The sequence below is a fragment of the Danio aesculapii genome, chromosome 5 (genome assembly GCF_903798145.1).
Source record: "Danio aesculapii chromosome 5, fDanAes4.1, whole genome shotgun sequence".
NCBI classification, from domain to species: Eukaryota; Metazoa; Chordata; class Actinopteri; order Cypriniformes; family Danionidae; genus Danio; species Danio aesculapii.
This window is the reverse complement of record NC_079439.1, coordinates 17,217,762-17,244,373: the sequence shown is the minus strand read 5'-3', so window position 1 is coordinate 17,244,373 and position 26,612 is coordinate 17,217,762. Positions and strand designations below refer to the sequence as shown.

General features: G+C 34.4%; 1 protein-coding gene across 1 annotated transcript in view; it reads left to right on the top strand.

Annotated features, from left to right (window-relative positions):
• Positions 1–18,216: 18,216 nt before the first annotated feature.
• piwil2 (piwi-like RNA-mediated gene silencing 2) overlaps positions 18,217–26,612 on the top strand; it is a 39,208-nt gene continuing 30,812 nt past the window's right edge. The window contains exons 1-6 of the mRNA XM_056456861.1: positions 18,217–18,660; positions 20,208–20,304; positions 23,293–23,401; positions 23,838–24,038; positions 24,591–24,701; positions 26,111–26,228. Of these exons, the coding sequence (XP_056312836.1) occupies positions 18,217–18,660; positions 20,208–20,304; positions 23,293–23,401; positions 23,838–24,038; positions 24,591–24,701; positions 26,111–26,228 (1,080 nt within the window). The remainder of the gene's footprint in view (positions 18,661–20,207; positions 20,305–23,292; positions 23,402–23,837; positions 24,039–24,590; positions 24,702–26,110; positions 26,229–26,612) is intronic.

Genomic DNA, 26,612 nt, shown 5'->3' with positions numbered 1-26,612 from the left:
TCCATATTCAAATAACCAGTCTGAGATGATTCGTGGTAATTCGTGATACAATGCTCAATTGGTATTAATGGGCCCAAAGTGTGCCTAGACAATATCCCTCACACCATCCCACCAGCCTGAACCGTTGATACAAGGCAGGATGGATCCATGCTTTTATGTTGTTGATGCCAAATTCTGACCCTACTATCTAAATGTTGCAGCAGAAATCGAGACTCATCAAACCAGACAACATTTTTCCAATTTACTGTTGTCGGATTTTGCTGAGCCTGTGTGAATTGTAACCATACCTGCCAACACTCCCGTTTTTACCTTGAGTCTCCCGTATTTCAGACCAATCTCACGCAAACATCCCGTTTTGCTATTTCTCTCGGAAACCTCTTGTAATCCTATACAGTAATCCTATCCTGTAAGTCTATAAACACCACCTGACATGGGTGTACCTAATAAAGTGGCCAGTGAGAGTATTTTACTCATGAAATGCAAAACAACATAAAGCCCACAGGAGAATTTGGATTCTTCAATGCCTTTACACCAGTTTATTGCATCCACCATGTTTTCTCACTGACATGCTCAGCATATACAGTTTTTTCAACATGACTTGTAATCGCCATAATTCAAAAACTGCAAATAAAAATTCTAAGTTTGTGATCAAAAGCGCTGCATGTTTAAATCCTGCAAGGGGCAATTTCAGACAGTGCCAGTGAAAAGACGCTTACACCCAGGTTGCTTCAGGGGAGATTTTCCATGATATAAGAGAACTGTAAGTCACTTCGGATGAACTGCCAGCGTAAAATGCTTATCATTTTAGACTTTCCAGAGCACCACACGGAGCTCTAAGATAACAAAAGCCCTGAAAAGTTGAAACAAAACCCAATGTTGACAGCTACGAAGACAATACTTGAGCAAAAAAGAAAATAAAACGTTTAATCTTGCAGTGTATATACAGTATGTGAATAAATGGTGAGCACTCATCATCATGCATGAAAAATGAATCTGTAATGAAGCAGAGAACAGGGACAGCATGTTCCCAGGCTGATATGCAAAAGCTACCATCATCATCACCATAATCTTCATCATTGTTCAACAGCTGGGGCATGTCATCCCCAAGTGGGGCCTTGTGCGAGAATATGAATGCATCATTTCTGTGGCAGGTTCTTTTGTTAATGTTAAACTGGGTTTATTTATTAAAGTACAGTTATGAATTAACAGACGTGATGACCATATGCTTTACATGCAATTAATCACAGTAAATTAACACAGTTTCTGAAACATTAAATATGCAAATCAGGTATTATGTAAATAAATATGCTCTAATTTGCTTATATCTTCAGAATCAAGGTTTTTACAGATATAATTATTGATATCGGTGGCTCAGTGGTTAGCACTGTCGCTGTTCGAGCACTGGTTGCTGGTTCAAGTCCCAGCTGGGCTAGTTAGCATTTCTGTGTGGAGTTTGCATGTTCTCACGGTGTTGGCATGGGTTTCCTCCAGGTGTGCTATAGGTGAATTGAATAAACTAAATTGGCCGTACTGTATGTGTGTGAATAAGTGTGTATAGATGTTTCCCAGTACTGGGTTGCAGCTGGAAGGGCATCCGCTGTGTAAAACAAGGTACTGGGGTACTGAAATAGAGATTAGAATCAATGAGGATTGTAAAAAGCGGATAAAACATTATATGACATACATTTGGATATTTTCTTATTTTTTGAATATACAGTTGAATTATTAGCCCCCCTGAATTAATAGGCCCCCTGTTTATTTTTCCCCCAATTTCTGTTTAGTGAAGAGCAGATTTCTTCAACACATTTCTAATCATAATAGTTTCAATAACTCATTTCTAATAACTGATTAATTTTATCTTTGCCATGATGACAGTAAATAATATTTGACTAGATATTTTTCAAGACACAGGTTAGGGTAACTAGGCAAGTTATTGTATAACGATGGTTTGTTCTGTAGACTATCGAAAAAATATATATAGCTTAAAGGGGCTAATCATTTTGATCTTAAAATGGTTCATAAAAATATTATAAAACTGCTTTTATTCTAGTCGAAATAAAACAAAATAACACTTTCTCCAGAAGAAAAATTATTATCAGACATACTGTGAAAATTTCCTTGCTCTGTTAAAGAAAAGAAAAAATTCAAAGGGGGACTAAAAATTCTGAAGCAAAGCATATTTTCTTTGCTTAAGTACACTGAAAAATGATCCAAATATGATTCGTAGGATTTACGACATTATTTTAAGGTAAGTGGTTGCGAACAATTTATTTGGGCTGAATATAAACAAACAAATTAAGTTGACATTACTAAATTTAAAAGTGTTTGCAACAATTTTGCAGAAATTATTTCTTTCAGTGTACTATACTCCAATCATTTAGATTTCTAGATGTACTCCATTCTTTAAAAGAATCCTTTCCACATCATGTGTGTCAAAATGTGGCTTTTAACCTCTTTTCATTACTTTACAAAACTGCATGTGATGCAATAGGACACCAACCCTTGACTAATTGTGTCTGAACCAAACCCTTTCTGACCTATTTTAAACATTTCTCTAGATTATGCAATAACCTTGCATGACACAATAGCATGAAACATGTCTGATTGTAGAGTACTGAAGTACATTTGCAGTGGTATAAGTTAAGGTCAACATTCATAAATGGATAATAACCTATTTCACGAGTTTGCACTTATATGTGTAATGAAAAAAATGGTAGACCAATTAGAGTGGTTTTTAGACCGACCGCAACTTGACATAGGAGTGCGGTCCCCCTGCCCACCGAATTGATTGACAGCTGCGTATTAACATAAAAACTGCTCCAATTGGTCCACCGTTTTTATGTTGTTAAATTGGAAAAAAAGGACTGGGTGTGTTTATATCACCCCAATATAACGGTCTATACACCATACCTACACATATGCCTGTCCAAACAGCTTGAAAAGTAGATTTTTCACCATAGTTGCCCTTTAATGCAATATAATAATAACAACATGTAAAGCATCATGTAAAACTTTTTAAATAATTTGTTTTCTTAAAATGGATTCACAACTAAAAACGATATATAAACTATTTCGTTTTTAAAACTAAATCTTTACCATATTTGACTGCTGGCGTGCTCTATGATTGAGGTGGGGGGCACATTTGTACATTTGTGATGTAATAAACATTAAACTTATTTTTTTACACCCTCACTATACAAAAAATGTGGAAAATGATGTTATATGTAATTTATAGGAATAATTTAAACTTTGTATTTATTTGGGGGCCCTCAGATTTTCTGGGCCCGTAAGCGGCTGCTTACCTTGCTTATTGATTAAATCTGCCCCTGCAATGCTACAAGTGTGATATAGCGTTTATACAACAGTTCAACGGCATAATCATGTATATGAAAAACTAAATCAAACAAGGAGAATCTCAAAACCCTTTTGTAAAAGGAAAATATGCGCTCAGAAAACATACCCCCCTCTCGCACCGTTCCTGTTTGACGCTGATGCGTTGCTCGCGTTCCTGCTCCCAGTATGAATCCCGGTTGTGAACATGCATGCTGAAAAAAAATTGCCACTGCTCATGAGCCCTCATGTGTTGTGCAACAGGTGTTGTGCCGAGAAACGCACCCCTGCCGTAAAATGCACCCCTTTCATTGGCTTTCAGTGGGATTCTCAGTCTACATAAAAAACAAAGGCCATAATTGATTAAAACATAATATGATTATTATCTTGATGGACAAAGCAAAAACAAGAAGTGAAACACATTTTAAAACGCACTAGGTTTACAAATAAATGTAAAAGAAAATCTGTAATCTTCAGTAAGGGAAAGGTTAACTCTCATTAGTGTCATAATGATGCTATTTAAAAATTATTAATTTAAATTAATAGATGTACATTTCAGAGGGGCTGCGTTTTATGGCAGGGGTAGCAGCATTTAATGTACAGGTGTCAGCACGCAGTGAATTTATGGAAGTCGACAAAACTAAAGTTTAACTAATATGATAAAACCTATCTTGACTAGCATATCTCCTGATGGTTTTTTTTTAGTTTGAAGCAGAAAGAGGGGATGAAGTCAGGGAGTTTAGACTTAATAAATCTCATTCTTGGCCATAAGTCAGGTCTAAGACAACATACAACAGATAATTCTATAAAACATACTTTTCGTGTTCTATACAATATATAGAATTTCATTCTAATAAACTTTATATTCATTTATTACTTTTCCTTCAGCTCTATTTCAGAAGTCGTCACAGCAGAGTAAACCGCCAACTGTTCCAGCAAATGTTTTACGCAGTGGACACCCTTCCAGCCGCAACCCAGTACTGGGAAACACCCATGTACTCTCATTCACGCACACACTGATACACTACAACCAATTTAGTTGATCAATTCACCTATAGCGCCTGTGTTTGAACTGTGAGGGAAACAAGAGCACTCACAGGAAACCCACGCGAACACAACAAGAACATGCAAACTCCACACAGAAACGCCAACTGACCCAGCCGGGACTCGATCCAGTGACCTTCTTGCTGTGAGACGACAGTGCTAACCACTGAGCCACCATGCTGTCCTGAAATTAATATATTTTATTTATTTATAATTGGATAATTGTATAATAGTAATAATATTCTAATTTGTAATATTTATAAAGTATTTATTAAAATAATATATTTATCATTTTTATATATTTAAAAATAAACGGTGTGTGGCTTGGAGTGGTGGGTGTGGTTTGTGAATATGGGCGGGGCTTACATTCTCACTCCAAGCTAAAGCCAAAAGTTGGCAGCCCTGCACTATACAGTACACTAGATTGGTGAATATGGGTATGTTCATCAGGAAAGTTGGACAATTTTGACCAGTCAGATATTCATTGTTGCAAAACAAAAAATGTCAAGCAAAATCTGATGATAAATTAAAGGTAAATCTAGCAGCCTTTTGACTTACTAGAGTCAGAAGATGTCTACACATAAACAGGCCAGAAAACAACTAGAAAGCAGAGAGACAGACAGCATGCCAGCGACAACGACGCCATCATGCTCTCTCATTTCAGATCATACACATCATTTAATGCATTCATCTTCGTCTTCTGAGGCACAAGTGATTTATTATATAAGAAAAAATAGCCACATTGGTTCCTCCTACCACAACAAATTCCATTTTTCTTTTTGACATTTGGCCTTATTGGCCAGACTTGTTGGAGAGAAACGATGCTTGTTTCCCCAAATATCTTATGCAATGTTAAAGTGCTGCACATAAATTTAATTTAAATCTTTGAATAAAAACTATTTACTCATCCTTCACTTGGCCCAAACATGAGCTCCTTTCTTCTGTTGAACACAAAGGAAAATATACTGTATAGTATACAGTGGAGGAATAAAATTTCTAACGGAGCTGTTGACATAGAATTAAACCAGATTTTGGTAAAAACTCAAACAATACAAACATAAAAATATACAATACAAACATAAAAATATAACAAAATGAAAAAATTGTTACGTGGAATAATGGAATGACACAATGAAAATGTATTGAACTACTGGAATGTATTTAATACTTTATATAAAAGACGACTCTCGTATGGTTAATGAAGTCATGAATTGCTCAGGTGGGATTTTTTTTTTTCATAGACTTCATCAGTGTACAAAAATCTTGATGGTTCTGTGGGTCTCGTCTATCAAATCGGATCTTTATTTTGGATTTTCTATTCGATTCAAGTCAGGTGATTGGCTGGGCCATTCTACAGCTTGATTTTCTTTCTCTGAAAGCATTTGAGAGTTTCCTTGGCTGTTTTTATCATTGCCTTGCTGAAATGTCCACCCTGGTTTCATCTTCATCATCCTGATAATGTAGATGTTGGACTGAAGCAGCTAATATTTATTTACAATGACGAAAGGCAGAGGGTTGCTGAAGAACTACTGAGAGATTTCAGCTGCTGTCTGGGCTTTCACTGCCTTTCTACACCTCCCTTTTTTCATGTGTTCAATATTGTGTCTTTTCATTTTACTACTCATAACTTAATTTGTAAACTAATCAGTTTTGTTTTCTTTGCATATATGGATGTGTTTGGTTATTACCAACATCTGGTGAAACTTTAAAGTCAGCAGCACCTTTACAAACATGTTTTCTGAGAAAAACAGTGGCGTGTTGAATACTTATTTCTCCCACTGTATGTATTCTTATATACACATAACAATGTTGCAACAACAAAAAACAGCCATTGACTTCCACATTATTTTATTTGTTTCTACATCAATGGCTGTTTTTTTCCCAACATTCTTAATATCTTGTTTTGTGTTCAGCAGAAGAAAGAAATCCATAAAAGCTTAGAGTCACTTGAGAGTGAGTAAATGAGTACATTTTAATTTGGGGGGGGGGGGGGGGGTGGTGAACTAGCCCTTTAAATGACTTTCTTACTTTCTAGAAAGGCCAGCGTTCCAGTTAAAAGTCACCATGCAAAAATCTGATCCAAAATCTGACTGCTTCTCACAAGGTCAAAGCACCTGCAGGTCAAGTGCTGCCAGAGAGATGAAAGCCAAACAGACCCAGCATGCACTGCTCCCCTCAAGCCTCATTGGCCATTTTTCAGAGAGTTACCTTACGGGCAGAGCCACTGATGGATGATGAGTGTCACTTTAGATTAAAACTCATTGCAGTCATTTGCTTCTGATGAGTGTCAACAGCTGTCTCTTTATACTGAAATGCTGCAATTGACTTATGAGCCTCTATAGTGAGTCAGTAGAGGTGTGAAGGGTGTTTGTTTACATACAAATCTCATCTGTTTTATGTGTAAGCATTTAATATAATAGCGTTTCTGTGTTAAAGATGATAATTATGCTTTCAGAGGAGAGAATGAGATCAAGACACAGACCCAACTCGAACCTGTGTTCTCATAGGAGGACCAGATCTTAATTACAATTCTTATGATTGACGTTTAATTTAAGCAACTTAATCTCTGAAGAATTTAAAGGTGAACAAAGTGTTTTGTTCCTCATTAAAAAGTTTTAGACATTAAAAAAGCGAACAGAATGTTTGAGAAATTAGTGTTGTGTCAGAAAGAAAATTGCTGACATCACCGAAAGCTCTGTTTGAATAATAACAAATCTGAATTAATTTGAAATATATAATTAACCCTGCATGCTGCCGAGGCTAGACAGCCTTTCGCTTCACAATTTATTATCGTTCAATGCCCAAATTTTAATGAATCCTTTTCTATTTTTTCCTTTCTTTTTTATTACAATTATCTCTGAACATTCTTGAATCAAACCGAGAAGCTTTAAAGCAAAATATTAAATGTAATTTTATTAACTTTATTAATTTTGTAGATGTTTAGTTTATTTTCATTTCATTTTTACATAAAAAAATTATTGACATTTATGCGAAGTTGAGAAGTTGAAAATATACTGAGAACTTTCAAGCATTTTCAATTAATTTTTGACAATTGAACTACCAAAACTAAACAGCTATTTAAAGCCTTATTTGGTATAAATATTCAAAACTAACAAAATTGGATTTTTATGCTAGTATAAGATCAAATATCTGCCAGTGGGGTCAGAAAAATAAACTTAATTCAACAGGCAAACTAATTTATTTTACTTAATTCATTTATAATTTTCTGAGTAGAATAGAATAGAATAGAATAGAATAGAATAGAATAGAATAGAATAGATATATTGTGAAACTGAGTACACTACTTGACAAAAGTCTTGTTGCCTATCCAAGTTTTAGGAACAACAAATAATAACTTGACTTCTAGTTGATCATTTGGTTTTAGAAGTGGCTTATATGAAAGGCAAGATTGGAATGGCAAAGGAAGCGTTCTTGCAGGACTCCAAGAGTTCATCAAGATTTTTTGGATTCATCTTCAAAGCCTCCTCCTTCATCTTTCCCCAGAAATGCTCAATAATGTTCATGTCTGGTGACTGGGCTGGCCAATCCTGGAGCACATTCACCTTCTTCACTTTCAGGAACTTTGATGTAGAGCCTGAAGTAAGAAAAGGAGCGCCATCCTGCTGAAGAATTTGCCCTCTCGTGTGTTTTGTATTGTAATGGGCAGCACAAATGATACCTCTTGATACCTCTGGCTGTTGATGTTTCCATCCACTCTGCAGATCTCTCGCATGCCCTCATACTGAATGTAACCCCAAACCATAAGTTTTCTTTCACCAAACTTGACTGATTTTCCATGAGAATCTTGGGTCTATGCAGGTTCCAATAGCTCTTCTGCGGTATTTGATGATTGGGATGCAGTTCAACAGATGATTCATCAGAAAAATCTATCTTCTGCCACTTTTCCAAATGATCAACTATAAGTCAAGTTATTATTTTTTGTTCTTATAACTGGGACCAATGATAAGACTTTTGTCAGGTAGTGTAGAAAAGAAAGCCTTTTATTGTCACTGTACATGTGTACATTGTATACATGTCCAATGAGATTCAGTGCATCTCACTACTCTATGCAAACATATAATCATGTTTGAGATATACAGATGAGAGATATACAGTTGAAGTCAGAATTATTAGCCCCCCTTTAATTTTTTTTTCTTTTTTAAATATTTCCCAAATTATGTTTAATAAAGGAAGGGAATTTTCACAGTATGTCTGATAATATTTTTTTTTCTTCTGGAGAAAGTCTTATTTGTTTTATTTGGACTAGAATAAAAGCAGTTTTTATTTCTTTTAAAACATTTTAAGGTAAAAATTATTAGCCCCATTAAGCTACATTTTTTTCAGTAGTCTACAGAACAAACCATCATATACAATAACTTGCCTAATTACCCTATTCTGCCTAGTTAACCTAATGAACCTAGTTAAGCCTTTAAATGTCACTTTAAGCTGTATAGAAGTGTCTAGAAAAATATAGCAAAATATTAATTACTGTCATCATGGCAAAGATAAAATAAATCAGTTATCAGAAATGAGTTATTAAAACTATTATGATTAGAAATGTGTTGAAAAAAATATTTTCTCTGTTAAACAGAAATTTTGGAAAAAAAATAAACAGGGGGGCTAATAATTCTGACTTCAACTGTATGTAAAATGTAAATGTAAGACGATTTATATAGTAATGCAAGATAGGGTATGAGAGGGGGTTGGGTGAGGTGGAGTAAACAGTTCTGAGGTAGAGCGAGAGATATATACAGATGTAAAATGTAGATGTAAGACAATTTACACTCACCGGCCACTTTATTAGGTACACCTGTCCAACTGCTCAATAATGCAAATTTCTAATTAGCAAATCAGTAACTCAATGCATTTAGGCTTGTAGACACGGTCAAGACGATCTGCTGCAGTTCAAACCAAGCATCAGAATGGGAAAGAAAGGTGATTTAAGTGACTTTGAACGTGGCATAGTTGCAAATGCCTTGTTGATGCCAGAAGTCAGAGGAGAATGGCCAGACTGGGTAGAGCTGATAGAAAGGCAACAGTAACTCATTTTATTTCATTGCATGAGCTAACTGATCCTGAATTTCCCTCTATTTGCATTACCTTAATCTCCAGCCTGAGAATTTAGGATCACGTGGCAGTTTTCTTCCAGTAGTTTTGTCCTCTCTGTAGACATTTTTAATAATTCACTGAGATGTCTGTTGTGCTGAAAGAGCTGCATAATAAAGCATTGTTGACTAGTCTATGTACTGTTGTATGTGTCTTCACAAGCATACAGCAGGGTAAGTAAAGAAAAACAACATGTCACACAATCCTCTAAAGGCAGCAGACAATAAACTTGTGACAGGAGGCAGGAGATGTTTGACTTGATGGGTACTTTTAATAATAACAACAACAACAATAGCGCAGTTGGCTGTACAAACTGGCTATACACAAATGCATAATTGAAGTTCAGTTTATTTCGAGTGCAGAGTGAATTGAACATTTTGCAGATTAGGAACTGTGGAAGTGGCTGTTTGTGATACGATTGTGTCAGAGTAACTCGTTTTAACATTTGGAGTTCATTTTTGACTCTTTCCTTTTTAAGGAACCTTTTAAAGCTGCAGAATGAACCGGCAACTATTCCAGCATATGTTTTACGCAGCGGATGCCCTTTCAGCTCAACCCACTATTGGGAAACACCCATACACACTCATTCACACACACTCATACACTACAACCAATTTTGCTTCCCCAATTCACCTATAGCGCATGTCTTTGGACTGTGGGGGAAACCAGGATGAAAACCCACGCGAACGCAGGGAGAACATGCAAACTTCACACAGAAACGCCAACTGACCCAGCCAAAGCTCAAACCAGCGACTTTCTTGCTGTGAGGCGACACTACCTACCTAGTATGTTTATTTTATAATATGCTTATTTTATGTTCTGTTTATTTTATTCAATCATTCATTTTCTTTCAGCTTAGACCCTTTATTAATCTGGGGTCACCACACCAGAATAAACCGCCAACTTATCCTGCACATTTTACACAGCAGATGCCCTTTCAGCTGCAACCCATCACTGGGAAACACACATACACTCTCATTCACACACGCACTCACACTACGAAGATTTTAGCTTGCTCAATTCATGTGGTCTTTGGACTTGTGGGGGAAACCCACGCAAACATGGGGAGAACTTGCAAACTCCACACAGAAATACCAACTGACCCAGCTGGGGCTCGAACCAGTTTATTTTATGCTATGTTTATTTTATTTTATGTTTATTTATGTTTTTTTTATTTTATAATATTTAGTTTAGTTTAGTTTTGTTTCGTATGCAAACATACTGAAACAGAAAAATATTGCTTTGTACACAAGTGTTGAGAAAAGTTCTTTGTGTACGTCTTCAATTGCTTGAATTAATTGAGCTCATTAGAGTCATTTTCCACATCAAAAGGATTCTCGCGAACACGGGGAGAACATACAAACACAGAAATGCCAACTGGTCCAGCCGAGATGCAAACCAGCAACTTTCTTGCTGCGAGGCGACAGTCCCAACTACTGAGCTACCATGCTGCCCTCCTTAAGATATATCATTGTTTTTTTTCCTCATTAATCTTGGAAACAGTTGTGTTGTATAGCAGATTAATGTTACTATTATTTCAGTGTTCTTTGTATAATACCATTTATATAAAATTCCCATAAATTCATCTAAATTCTCATACATTTTCTCAAATTCCAGATTTTTTTTCTGTAACCAGAAATTTCCACCTCTTAGGTCAGTGTGTCCCAACTCTGTTCCTGAAAGCATACCAATAGTACACATTTTCAACCTCTCCCTAATCAAACACACACAACTCATCAGAGCATTAAGACCGCAAGAACAGAGGACGCATGAAACTTCCCGGATGTGTTCTTGATATCGAGGACGCACCGATGCAGACTTGAGCACCGATCTCGCTGTGGAATCCCAGAACCAGATGTCATTGCGACTGGAGGTGGGAAGCGCAGCATTTTATTTAGATTTATTATTAAAGTTCAGAGATATCACTTATTTATCTCAGGAGTTTCCCTAAATCAAACGGTGAATATAAAAATTACCATGGACATCTTATAAAGGCGAAAACACAATCGGGGTGTTTGCTGAAATTTATATAAAAATCTGTTTTATTTATATTGTGCAACGTATATTTATAATGTTTTAAGCATAGTATATATCACGAAAAGGGGAAAAACAATAACTCGTTGTATGAATGCTGTAATGTTTAAATAAATTTCCATTTAAAATGCGTGAAGGTCATGTGACCATCAGGAAGAACGCTGCATCACATTTCTCACAGGATGCGTTCTGTCCTCGCGGTTTCCCGAGTTCGTTCTTCCGAGGACACCTGGCAAGACCGGTCTCCACAAGAACGCAAGTCCATTCTCTGCGTTCTTGGAATTGAGAAACAGCCCAAAACATGAAGTTAACACTGAAAAAAAATATTCAAAGATGATTCCTTGGATTTACTCAATTTTTTTATGTTAAGTGGTTGTAAACAATTTATTTTGGCTGAATTTAAACAAACAAATTAAGTTGAACAATGCTCAATTTAATTTGTTTGTTTAAATTCAACACAAATAAATTGTTTGCAACAGTTTTGCATGCAACACTTTTTTCAGTGAAGGGTGAGATAAGGGAGACATCCAAAATATGTACTGTTGGTGTGCCTTCAGGAACAGGCTTGGGAAACATTGCCTTATGCGACTATCAGGATGTAAAATAATTCTGTTGAATAATAATAATAATTAAATAAAAAGACAACAAAACTTAAGGAATATTTCAGAGTCTTATACAGCAATAGCAACAATAAAACGGCAATGTAAAACAGCACCAGACAGGTCAGAACAGTTTATCTGTTAGTTCAGCATGGTGAAACAAATGATAAAGTATATTCAGCGTCTCTAGAGAGTCCACATAAAGCTGCAGCATCATCTGTTTTGTGGAAATTCTTTCTTTGCCTTGACATGGTGAACTTTGTTCAGGTGGCAAGAAAATTAATTCTCATGCAGCAAAGGTTACTGGAGTCCTTGAGGAAAAGAGCTGAACATATAATATGAACTATTTAAAGTAGACTATTATTTTAAACCAGTTTTTATGGTGACTTTTGTGCAAATATTGATGTTTTAATAGTTTGAATCTCATATTATGAGCACAAATCCATTAATCTATAATCTATATCATGCCTACTGCAATGCAAACATACAGTATTTGGATGATTTAATTAATCTAATTAGTGACTGGAATGTCATCTTAAAATACATTGTGTTTTTTTAATAATAATTAATAATCTGTAAACTATATTGATCAATTTATATGTAATTTTAGAGGAAAAAGAATAGAGGAAGATGTCATTAAGATAATGATTGATGGCAATTAAAGCGACAGAGCAGTTCATTCAATTTCCTTTGGCTTAGTCCCTTCTTTTTCAGGGGTTGCCACTGCTGAATGAACCATCAACTATTCCAGCATATGTTTTATGTAGTGGATGCCCTTCCAGCTGCAACCCAGTACTGGGAAACACCCATACACACTTACATTCACACACACACTCATCCACCACGGCCAATTTAGTTAATCTAATTCACCTGTGCACGTCCTTGGACTGTGGGGGAAACCGGAGCACTAGGAGGAACCCCACGGGCACAGGAAGAACTCGAACCAGCAACCTTCTTGCTGTGAGGCGACAGCGCTAACCACTGAGCCAACGTGCCACCCACATAGAGTAGTTCATTTTCACAAATCCATGTTCAGAATGTAGTTTTGACTAAAATGTTGTGAAAGTGTCCCCATTAGAGGATGCATGAAGGGGTTAATGCTCTGCCTTCTTTTATTTTTATTTAATCTCCTGGGGTCCAGCAGGTCATTCTTCTGTTCTGTGTAGAGGACATTAGTTATTTTTACATTTCTCTGAGATCACACACGTCACTGTTTTAAGTGTGTGTCATAAAGAGGACATCCTGAGCTTTTAGAGTTGTTAATTTTAGCTGATTTTTTATGACTGTGCCCTTTCTTGGTGGTTTAGAAATGTCTGTTGATAGCAGATCTACCTTGCAGGCATTTTCTGGATACATTTATTATTATGAATATATGAATATACATGAATAATTTTAAAATGAACATAATTCTTAATTCAATAATTCATCAATTTAATTTTATAATTAAATTAACATAATCTTTACACAGAAGATAGATTTACAATCTTTACACAAAAGATTTTATGCAAAGATAAAAGATTGAGGTATTAAAACAGTAACAATACACCTAAAAATTAATCAAAATATTAGGCTTTCAGAATGTGTATTGTTTATTATATTTCTAAAAAAATATTGACATACTTTACGATGATTTTAACACAACTGTTTGAATAACAAATTATTGTCACACATACTTAAGACAAAAATCATTTGATGACAGAAACGCTATGTAGGCTCAAAATGTTAATTAATTTTCAAATCTTCATACTTTTTACAGGCGCAATTGCCTCCAAGATGTTTTTATTTGTATTTTATTATTGTTAAATTAAGTTTGATTGTTTAGTCTTTTACAACAACAGGCAAAGCTGTTTTGTTTTTGCATTGAGTTTATCTGTTATGATGAGGATGGAACATTATTTCATTTGTTTTGATATTTTATTTTCAAAAACGTTATCTAAAACATAGTAGACAAGTAGTCTTGTATTAAATGTGCTTTGTAATTTAACTGATGTGCTTAATACACACTCACAAAAATAATAGGCTAATCTTTTATGAAAATCTGTATATATTGTTTGTTATATCAGAATTGCAGAAATCATTGAAGAGAAGCTAAGTGTTATGGGGTAGTGGGGACGAAAGTAACAAATCGATTTTCTTGAAGCCCTGACAATTTTTTGCTTTTGCAGGCTATAACAGCACATGCAACCCTTGATGGAGCTGCCGAATATCAGCTGATTTCGGGGTCGCGTCCCACGGTTAGGTTAGAATTTCAGTTTTTCAGAAAGTGAATTATAGTAGCAGTGCTTTTTTTCCGATGTGTCAAACTAATGATCAATCTACAGGTTATTTAGTGCAATACCACATCCTGAAGTTTGAAATGTCCGAGTTCTTCAGTTTAAAACTAAATCAGGTTTAAATGGCAAGAGTTCCTTTGGGGATGAAAGTAACACTGTTATTTATGCCCAACTGTTATTAGATAAACCTAATTTTTCAGTTCCACATTAGAGTTTTCAGTATTTTGATTAATATGTTTTACAAAATTAATGTATATTGCCAATAATAATAAAATAAATATTTATTTATAAATAAAATAAATATTAACAAATTGAAGAAAACTTTTACATTTTGCATTGTTGGGTTGCTTTTGAAACATTTGACGGAGTTGATATTTAAATAAAAATCTAGTTAAATATTTTTGGAAAAAAGTATGTTTGCAGGTAATGTTAACTATAATAGTCAGATATGTTTAAAATAAACAAGTTTAAGCCAGTAAATCTAGCACACGTTGTTGTGTTACCTTTTGATCCAGCCATGTGTTACTTTTGTCCCTATCGACGGGCAAAAGTAACAATGTGCAACTTGTGTTTAAAGGGAAATTACTTTGTAGTTGTTCTACATTGTTTCAAAATACCAGTCAATATTGATAGACCACACTTATGAGTAAGTGGCAAAAATATATTTCTGTCTAAAACATTTTCTTTTCAAAATAGTTTTTTAATGAAAAATGGTACTTTCGACCATGCTCTTCGCTATACATCATTTCTTGGGTGTCTTATTTTCTACAGCAAACATAAAATCTTAACAAAATGAAAAACACTTCCTGTTTATGTAAAATAATAATAATAAGGACACACCATGGGTCACACAGTAGGCCAATTCTCCAATAGTATTTTGGTAATTATTATTATTATTATTTAGTTTTTGCTTTATTTCATGTTAATTTTCGTAAAGATAAATAAATATAAAGATTTGTAGAACGTTCTCAGTAGTTTTACCAAACACCTCTGCTTTCTGTCATATGTAATACCTGCGTTTGAATCAGAATCAGAATCCGAAAGAGCTTTATGTGACTATCACATTGTGAAATTTGGCATTTTTATGAAAAACAAAGAAATGGAATTTCTGTGTAATAATATGTTGATTGTAACAAAATTTTATATTCACAAATGTGGATTTGTTAAAGTTTCTCCTTGTTTCAACTTTTTATTTAAATCCATAAAACAGGTAAAATCAAAAGGTGCCTCCAAGCTCTCTAAACTTTTGTCAGCTTATATGGACTGACTGACACCCTTGAATGTAATGTATTTTCTTTTGTATTATTTAAGGTTTATTTATGTTATTATTATTTTGTACTATTTTGTTTATTATATGATGCTTGGATTTAATATTATATATGTTTAGCAATGGAAGTTGAAAATGTCTATTTGTTATTTGAAGGTTAAATAATATTAAAAAAAACCTCTGCTCTCTGTCATCTGCTTATGAATGACTCACTGCTTTGACTGAAATGAATCGCGAATCAAAGTTTACTGAATCAGTATTTGTTCATTCACATTAGTTTACCCGGGCATTTGGAGGAACCAACAGTGGATTCACCGTCTTACATAGGTGTCAAATAGATTAACAGGTACATTTACACCTATTTTACGATTTCACACAAGCGAAAACATGGTTTGCAACTAGAAATAATCGAATATGATTGTTTTTTGTTTTTGTATTTAATTTTTCTGTCGAAAAATTGTCTCAGTTTGACATGGCCCACTGTCTAATTAAGTCACGTATTAACTTGACGGTTGATATACAAAGACCTAAAATACCAGGTTAAGGCATATATATTATATTTTTTCTGTCTAAATTGTGATGTTTACTTGCAAACCACGTGTTATAAGTGAAATAATCCCGGCTATTTACTTAAAATGTTTTAGGAAGCCACGTGTTCACCTCCATGAGGTGACGTCTGAAAAAAAAAAAGAAGAAAAGGCACACCACCATTATAATCACTAAACGTGCGAAAATGAAATTTGATTATTTCTATTGTCCTACTTTGGATAAAGGTCTCTGCAAAATCATTACAGCTTTAATCTTTGCTTAACTATGCTCTTCTCTGCTGTAAAAATGTAGAGACCACAACAGTAAAGTATAATGGTTTTATGCTTAAAGGGATAGTTCACCCAAAAATTCTCTCGTTTACTTGTTTCAGACCTTTATGGGTTTCTTTCTACTCTACTGTTAAACAAAAAAGATGATACTTTGACAAATGTTGCAAATAGGGCTGCACGATTTTGACAAAAATCGTAATTGTCGATTATTCCATTAAAATTTTAATTACATTTAAACCTTTGCTTGAATCAATTGCATGCCATAAGCTTATATATGAAAAATTATGGTAATCTATTATTTCTTTTCTCATTGCACCAAATGTCAATGTTACGTTGGTTTAGTTCCTTGAAATATTAAGAAAATGAAAAATATGCAACATGCATGAAACTGAATAATAAGATTCTGTACATGAATTTCACTGTGTAAATTAAAATAAAGGTTAAACATTATTGAAGTTAGGACAGCTACTTAGTCAAAAGCAGGAGGTGATTTTAATGTATTTTGTTGTTTGATTAATATTAAAAAACACAGATAGCAGGAATGTTTTTACTGTAAGACAATTCACAGATCCAGCCCTGGGGAATTTGCAGGCGACATAATTTATCAAATGTTTATGTTCGAAGCAAGGCAAGTTTATTTCTATTGCACATTTCATACACAATGCGAATTCAAAGTGCTTTATATAAACAAGAATAAAAGAAACAAGAAAATAAAAACAACAAGGAATAAAGTAGGATAAACTTTTTTTTCAAGAAGAAAAGATGCGCATAAACTATTATGGAAACACTTTTACCAACAAAAATTCTAGTATACACATTAAAATAGTCAAGTGATTTTTTTCATAAGAGATCATGTGATGATAAAAATGCATGTGAATGAACAAACCAGCAGGCTGAGCACATTGTACAACATGTTTGTACACTCTGATGTTTGCTTACAAAGCGACCTCTGGCTTTGCTCCTTCGTATCTGCTCCCACTTCTGCAGATATATGTGCCCTCCAGAAACTTGCGTTCTGTGAATGAACGTCGCCTCGTTGTTCCATCCCGAAGAGGGAAGAAATCACTTTCCCGAACTCTCACATTCAATCTGCCCAGTTGGTGGAATGAACTCCCTAACTACATCAGAACAGCAGAGTCACTTGCTGTCTTCAAGAAACGACTAAAACGCAACTGTTTAGTCTCCACTTTCCTTCCTAATCTGCAACTGCCTCTCTGGCTATACCACTAACTGTTTTCTCTCTCTCTATCTCAAAAAAAAAAAATAAATAAAAAATTTTTACTAATGCCTAGCTTCTTAGACTTTACACACCTGAAACTTGTCTATAGCACTTGTTCACTGTTGCTCTTATAGTTGTGTAAATTGCTTCCTTGTCCTCATTTGTAAGTCGCTTTGGATAAAAGCGTCTGCTAAATGACTAAATGTAAATGTAAATGTAAACATCTGACATGTTGTTTTGGTTATTCCAAAACGCCTTAACCATTCATTATTTGTGTTATTATATTAGTAATGACCTCCAGAATCAAGAGCGTCTGTGCTCTGCGTCTTGCACCTTCAAACACCATCACGCATTCACTGCATGTCAGGATTGCCTTCTTAGACGCAAGTCATTTATTAGATAAATAAAAGATTAATGCAGCTTTTCCTACCACAGCAAATTCCGTTTTTTAAAATGGATATGCCAAGAAGCACTTATTGATTTCTGTACTTTTTGTCAGTTGCAGTGAAGTGCAACAGAGGAAGAAATGGATCCAAAACGACCACCCTTTCCCAGTCCTCCAGGGGTCATCCGGGCACCATGGCAGCAGTCGACAGAGGATCAGGGTCATCTCTTAGACCAGCCTCCATTGGGACGGGCCAGAGGTCTTATCATGCCCATAGATGAACCTCTTCCTGGACGAGGTAGAGCTTTTGGTGTACCTGGAGAAATGCCGGTGAGATTTGGAAGAGGGATAACTCAGTCTATAGCTGCTGAGCCTCTGGTGGGCATGGCTAGAGGTGTGAGGTTACCTATGGAAGAGGGAGGTTTTGGGCGAGGACGAGGTTTTTTGCTGCCCCCTCCTGAGCCCACTGTTGGGATAAGGAGAGGGGCTGCTGTGGGACCAGTGCCTACACTGGATATTGAAAGAGCAGAGGTGCAAGAAAAGATGCCTGAGCTGCAATCGGAGGTGGCTCCAACTGTTTCCAAGGTAAGCAGTGTTTGCAGGGTCTTAAGAACTCTTAAAATGTCTTAAATTTCAAAAACAAAATTGTAGGCCTTAAATAGTCTTACATTCACTCAAATATGATGCTGTGGGTTTTAAATCATTTTAAACAGGTCTTCATTTTTCTATGTTCATGTAAAACTATTCAATCGGGCCAAAAACCATCCAATCACCAACAATTCGTCTCAATAAATTTTTTAACAAAAGTTACATTTATTAACTGGGCTGGGTGATTAATCGAAAAGTAATCGAAATTGTCATTCAGAACCTATAATCGATCTAATTTTTCCAGGACGATTTTTTCAATTACTTTCCCTACGTGTCACGTGATGCCGCTCTGTTAAAGGCTGTGGCTGATTTTTACTTCTGTGGCCACTTTGCAGCCACATCTGATCTCTAGTCAAGTAGGACAATGGACCCATTCTTGAGCCTTACCTTGCACTACATTGACGATGATTGGAAGCTGCGCCAGAGATGCCTTTAGACGTCATATAAAACTTGACAGTGAACTATGAAGGCAAAAAAAAAAAAAAAATGTATAAATAAAATAATCATTTATTAATTGTATTCAAGTTAAAATGTTCAATTAATTGAGATTTTGATTTTAGGCCAAATCGCCCAGCCCTGTTATCATTATAGTTTAACTCTCTTACTTGCATCCTTGCAAAAATATTTGTTTAAAATTTCTCCATGTATTTATAGCAACCTGGTTATGACACTGTTTTTGAAAAAAAATTTTTTTTTTTAAAGGAAAGTTATGGTGAAACAAAGTAAAGATAACTAGTGTGCTTGTTTTGACACATTATGTTAAAATATGTGGCTAAGAAATAACTAAATTTGAGTTTTTTTTAATGGGACACGTACATTTTCCACTGGAAAAAATTGTTAGTGTTCAGTAATGGTCTTAAAAAGTCTTAAATTTGACTTTGTAAAACCAACAAAAAAACCTGGCAGAGGTTATTGAGATAATTGACCCAAAATTTTTAAATCATTTCAACATTTACACCTTCATGTCTTCCCACATGACTTATGTAGAGCTCAAATGGAAATTTTAAGAATAATAATCTCAGTAAAGTCATTAAAAGCAAGTGAATGAGTTCCTCACTGTAAAATGATTTAAAATACTAGAATTTAAAATTTGTATTTTTTTTGTTAGTATTTAAAAATTCTTAATATTTAAAGTATTTTTCAGCTATAAACTAATGTTTCCAGCTGTCAAATAGGTTATGAGTTCACTGTTGTAAACATTAGCACATTGTAAAACATTACACAAGTTTAAACTATTATAAAAATGCAAATTATTGAATTGTTAGCAGCAATTATTAGTCATAGTAAAATGGATGAAATATTTCTATCTTGACATCGAAATTCCAATTGGAATGCCATCACTGTAAGTAAATGGTTTGAGAATGTTCATGTCTGAGTAGAGAATTATTAAATTACATTAAATAAATGTATTAATTCAAATTCCACTTGCACTCATTTTTTGGTAATAGATTTATGTATGAAGTCTTAGACTTTTCTTCTTTTAGGTTGGCTCTCCTGGAACTGGATCGTCACTGGTGTCCATGTTTAGGGGTCTGGGAATTGAGCCAGGAAAGACATGGGGCAGAGGTGCTGCACCTGTTGGTATGTGATATAAATTTTATTGGTTTTAAGTGTGTGTGTGTGTTGGTGTTTTTTATTTTTATAGGAGTGACATATTTATTATAGGAGTGAATAATAATTATGAAAGTAATGAAAGGAAACTGACACAGGCAAGGTTCTTAATTGTTTCGGTCATTTTACCATTTAAATAAATTATTATGCACTTTTAAATGCATGAATACATTCATATTTCTGTCCATCTGGAACAACGAAAGTGATCAACAGTAATCATGCTCTGCTTCGTTTAAAGTTATTAGATGATTGACTACAGACTATTGATACCTGCTGATGTAGACATTTATTTCCTTACACACAGGCTTTAAATGTACCTGTCAGTTGTCCTTAGTCTTTATAATGTGTTCTGATTCACCTTTTTAACCCAGATACATATTAGGCGACAACTCTGCTTTCATCACTGCTATAGTTCTTTGCTGTCGGTTTTGTATGTCCGGGACATTAAATATATAGTCGTGACACCATTTACTCATCCTCTTTTTACTCAAACCTATTGTGATGTTTCTTTCATGGAACACAGCATGTAAAAGCTGTTCTTGTGCATGCAGTAACATTAGACTGTGATCAGCCTCTCTCCAGCTCCAAAAAGCCCCATTAAAAACTATTCTGCTTCAGAATACATGGCATATATTTTTCGGTGGATAGCAACTGCTTGTTTGATGCCTTGTTTTTTTGTTGTTGTTTTTTTTTTGTGCTTGCTTGTACTTTGCCAACACAAATCCTATTTATTACTTGCCTTCATTGATTTAAAATATCTAAAAAGATTATATGTACAAAGTAGACTTTTTTCTAATCAATAGTGACTGTAAAGATATTTATTATGCTAATGTTTATTATGTGTTTGTTTCAGATAAATGTTCTTTTTTTCTTGTCATTAAGGAATCCTGAAAAACATAATGCTTTCCACATAAATAATGTGCACCAAATGTTTATTTCCTTAATTTCAAAGTTTAGCATTTAGCATAATTTTTTTTCATTGTATTAATATTTCACAGTAGTACTGTATTTTACAGTTTTTTTAATGAAGCTACATGCCAACATCATATGAAGGGCCAGCTGTATACTGTACATTGTAAAGACAACATGTCTGAATGCTATATGTTGTATTTAATCAAACTTGCACCTATTTCGTTATTCTTGTCAGCACGGTGCTGATTGCAGTGGGCATTAAATTGTGCGCCATCATTCTTGTATCCTTGGCAACACCAACAATAGTCACCACTTAGACTTGCAATTTACTGCTGAAGACAGCAGGAAGGTCAAGTAGCTAATAATGTAAACAAACTTAATCTGCATTGTAAATACAAATGCTAAAAGTAAGCACATTAATCTTGCATTTAAGTGCTTTTTTCTTTGTAAGGGCTTAAATAGTGCTTCAGACAGTCCTTGGATGCTGTATCAGTGACCTTTCTAGGTTTTTGCATTACACACACTCTTTGGGGAGCTTCTGCTTTTCTTTTTTCTTTTTCTTTCTTTCTTTTTTTTTGGGGTCGGTGCTGCACAGCAAAAATAATTTTCCTAATGCAAACAAACATGACATTTAAAGATAAGTCTGGCACGATCTTTCAGTACTATAATATCCTATGTTTCGTTGTTGCAGTGTTTCTTATGTTCGTAACACTCTGGTTCTGTAATTAAGTCAGCTGGCAGAATGTCAAATATCACATAGGGAAAAAAAGTGAAATAATTAAATTTGTGTTATGTCTCTTGACATAAAATCAGATTTAATGTGTGTTTTTTTTCTCTGCAATTTATTTGTTGTTCAGATAATTTCCTATAGTTCTTGTTAACAGAATCAAAATTCTAAGGATAAATATTAGGGGTGTAACAGATCACGGTTGATCTGTGATTCTTACTAATCACAACCCACGGTTCGGAACACACGTGACCTGTGGATTAAAAATTTTTTTCTACAGGTAAATTAATCTTATATTTGTAACGATTGCAGAGAGTACGCCTCTCGCGTCATTCAAATCACATGTATGAAAGAATTTAGGCTTTCCTATAAAATGTGACTGAAGAAGTTGTGGTAGGTTTTTCGGGACATGGTGGGTTTCATTAAAAGTATTTTCTGTCACTACTTGTTTAGCCTGCTTTAATGCAATCAATGTAAGCTGCACAATTAAACAATAAAAGATGGGGATCTCAACAACCACACTTTTGCACATTTATTAATCCTTCAAATCGCTGCATCCAAATCTGAAAACGCAAAAATCAAGAAAGAGTTTAAGTCTTCAGTCTTTTAAATTTATTATGAAGTTACAAACAGTCAAATAACAAAGAAGTACTGGTATAACGGTTTATAGTTCAGATAAAACCACTGATGTTTATGGTGAAGATTAAAATCACCAACATGCATTTGACAACGTTCAAAAATGAAAGTTGTAGGCAGCAATTACATTATTTAACCAAAAGGTGGCGACAACCAGCCATCAAAAAATAAACCACTGAACAATTCTACAAAAATGATACATCTAGCAATTAAACATTAAGTTTTATGAGTGAATCATTTATTGAAAATGAAAGTAAATAAAATATTTATTGTACAAATTATGTTAGATTTCTACATTTAGCGTTATCAGCAACAGTAGTAGTAACAGTGAATTTTTCACTGTACTGAATATTTTACCATTTATTTTTATTCAGCTGATTATTTCTTAATTTTATTTTTAATAAAATTACAGGTTCTAAGTTCTGTTTGTTAAAACCAAAAGTGTCTTGCAGTGCTGTTTTTGTAATAAATGTTACAAAAATTGTAAAAAAATTTGTAAAACAAATTACATTTGTCCCCTCCCCTTTTTGGCTGATCTGCAAAATGGTCCAATCCGTGACAAAAAAACCCCATTGTTGAGACTTTGACATTTGTGATCCGTTACTCCACTAATAAACATAGAAACTAGAGTTTCTCTGATAGGATGAATCTATTATATGTCTGTTTTGAATATTTGTTTTCAGGACGGGGTGCAGCAGGTGATATGGGGGCAGATTTCCAGCCTAAACCCACCATCATTGGAGCATCTTTGACTCCAAAAAGAGAAGAGGCTCGCTCAGAAGAATCTATCAGGTGACATTCAGTAATACCACCAAGGCTTGTTATTCAATGTTTGATTTGTTACTACAGTTTGTTGGAGTGTCTAGAGTTATTCATGTTTTATTTATCAAAGGTGTTTAAATTTGTTTATACATTTGATTGTTTAAAAGTCTGGAAATACAGTTGTATTTTCAAATAGACAACTATGTTTGTATGTAAAAATGGCAGAAGCAGACATTTATAAAATAATTCTGGACAAAAACGCATCGCTCGTGAGTTTGCAGTCATTGCTTGTGTTATATTGCAAACTTTAAATAAAAAAATAAAAAATAATAAAATAAAAAAAAATCTATGCTTGAGTATCTTGACTTTTAAGGTCATATAACTGCGATCTATAGGCTGCATCACACAGTGTTAGTCACACATCACAAAATGTTGGTAATTTGACTTTTGGTTCATGTGGTTACAGTTTCCTAGGTAGAGGATTTACTGGTTTTGGCAGAGCAGCAATGCCTCATATGAGTGTTGGTCGTGGACCGATTGGCCCATCAAGTCCTTCCCCTTCCATCGCTGCCCCTTTCTCTTTGATTTCTGCTTCCTCTGCCTCTGAAGATGCCCCAGTTGCTCCAGGAACACCACCTAAAGTTGAAGTCAAAATTGAGACAGTGAAGTATGAATTCTCTTTTAGACACTTCTTGTCATGTTTGCAGTTTTGGATCATTCTGAATTTTTTGGGTCATTTATATTTTGTTTTTGAAGAAATGCATATTTTTATTAAAATAAATATTATTTTTAAATGAATACAATTTTAATTAATATTTTATTAAAGTAAAATAAAATAAAAATGAATAGCAAAATAAACATTTTCATTTCTAATAATGCAGATTTGTGTCTGGAGTGATACTACTTTCACACACAAAAAAATTGCAAGAGTCCTAAATAATTCAGCATAAGTATGAAACTTGTATCACACCTGAAACTTGTCTATAGCACTTATTCACTGCTGCTCTTATAGTTGTGTAAATTGCTTCCTTGTCCTCATTTGTAAGTCGCTTTGGATAAAAGCGTCTGTTAAATGACTTAATGCAAATTTAAATGTGTATATTAAATATATTCTAAATGAATTGTGACGTAATATTACCTAATTTACAAATAAATTCCTTGACAAGTGTAGTTATTCATAGTAACTGGGTAATGTTTCTCTTACCATGTGTTTCTACAGGGAACCTCTGCAGAAAATAGGAACCAAAGGCAGTCCCATATCTATCGGATCAAACTACATCCCCATCTGCTGCAAAAACTATGCAGTGTTCCAGTACCATGTTACTTTTACGTGAGTCTTAAAAAGGAATAAGAATAAAATTATTAAGAATAATAATATGTATTACTACCATCTAACTGAAATTTTATAAAATAAATCAACTTTGACTTGTTTAAAATGATTCACTTTTACATTAGATAAAGACATACATAATGTGTATTATCTGACACGTCCAAATGGTTTCTATTAGGGGCTTTTCACACACCTTGTCTTTTATGCATACACTACATTCACGCTCACAATAGAAGGAATAGAACTGCAGTGTTTATGCCTGTGCATATGCCTTTTATTTCAGGAGTAATAAGAATAAGGATATATTATACTGACAGATTTATATCTTTATAAATAATAATTTGGTCAGTATGTTTTTGTGCTTATGTCTTAGCTGGTTAGATATGACATTAGCTATGTGTCCTTCACAAATTTTTATATCCAAAATGCGCATAAAAAAGGGTTGATGGAAATATCATGATGTGCTTAAGTTTTGAAAATACGCATTAAAAAATGTGCATAACTGAGTAGGATAAACTTTTTATTCGATAAGTAAAGATGCATATAAACTACGATGTAAACACTTTTACCGAACTAATTCTAGTATGCGCATTAAAAAAGGTCATGTGATTTTGTTATAAGAGATCATGTAATGATAAAAATATGTGTGAATGAACAAACCAGCAGGCTGAGCACATTGTAAAACATCTGAAATGTTGTTTTGGTCATTCTAAAACGCAATAACCATTTCAGTATTAGTTTTCTTATATTATTATTGACCTCAAGAATCAAGAGCGTCTGTGCTCCGCGTCTTACACCTTCAAATTCCACCGCGCATTCATGCCGCGTCGGCATTTGTTTTTTGAGGTGCAAGTCATTTATTAAATAAAGAAAAGATTCACACAGCTTCTCCTACCGCAGCAAATTCAATTTTTACTTTTGATATTTGGTGCCAGTTAATCAGAAAGTGACGATTTAGTTTTGGATGGAAATGCTGCTTAATTCGCACATCTTTTTTACAAAATTCCTGTTTTGCGCATAAATTTACTTTGCATTTTTGGATGGAAACATAACTTTTGATAGGTGGAAACGGTTCACAATTTTAACTAGTAATTAACCTTTCAAATAATTTCTTTACAAACTTTTCCAAATTTGTTTTGAACCATTTTTTGTTTGGCAAAGCAGAAAAAAGGCAATATTATGTTCAAAATTTATTGATTGTCAATTATGGGCAGCAAACTGTTAAGAATAACATCAACTTTAAACACCCCCCTCCCCCCACTTTCATTTTCCATCTCTCTTGATTTGCCCTGCTTCGCACAATAAAGAACAAATTTAGAGTCATAATAAGTTAAGACTGAATAGCAGTGATTAGCACCATTGTCTTTTAAGGGCACATGATTTATGCTGTTAATAATTACCTCTTACAGCCCGAACGTTGAATCACTTAGCATGCGCTTTGGTATGATGAAGGAGCATCGGCCCACTACTGGAGAGGTGGTGGCTTTTGACGGATCTATCCTCTACCTGCCAAAACGTCTGGAAGAGGTTTGTATGGGTGTGAGGAATTGTTGCTTTCACTTGAAGTTTCCTGTTGTGTTCAATAGCTGGTTTCCAGTTTGAGGTTTGTTATTGTGACTATGGTCAAGTTCCATCAAGTATCAGTGTTTCTCAACTCTGTTCCTGAATGCACACCAACAGTACACATTTTCAACCTCTTTCTAATGTAAAAACATAAGAAGAGACTCCAAAACCTGAAGTTAATGGGTCAGATAATAATAATAATAATAATGCATTTTATTTAAGGCGCCTTTCATGACACTCAAGGTCACCGTACAGAGCAGCTAGAACAATCAGTTCAAATAAAAACACAATAAAATCAATAAAATACAATACAAACTTTTTTTTTTTTTTTTTTTTTAAATGCAGTCG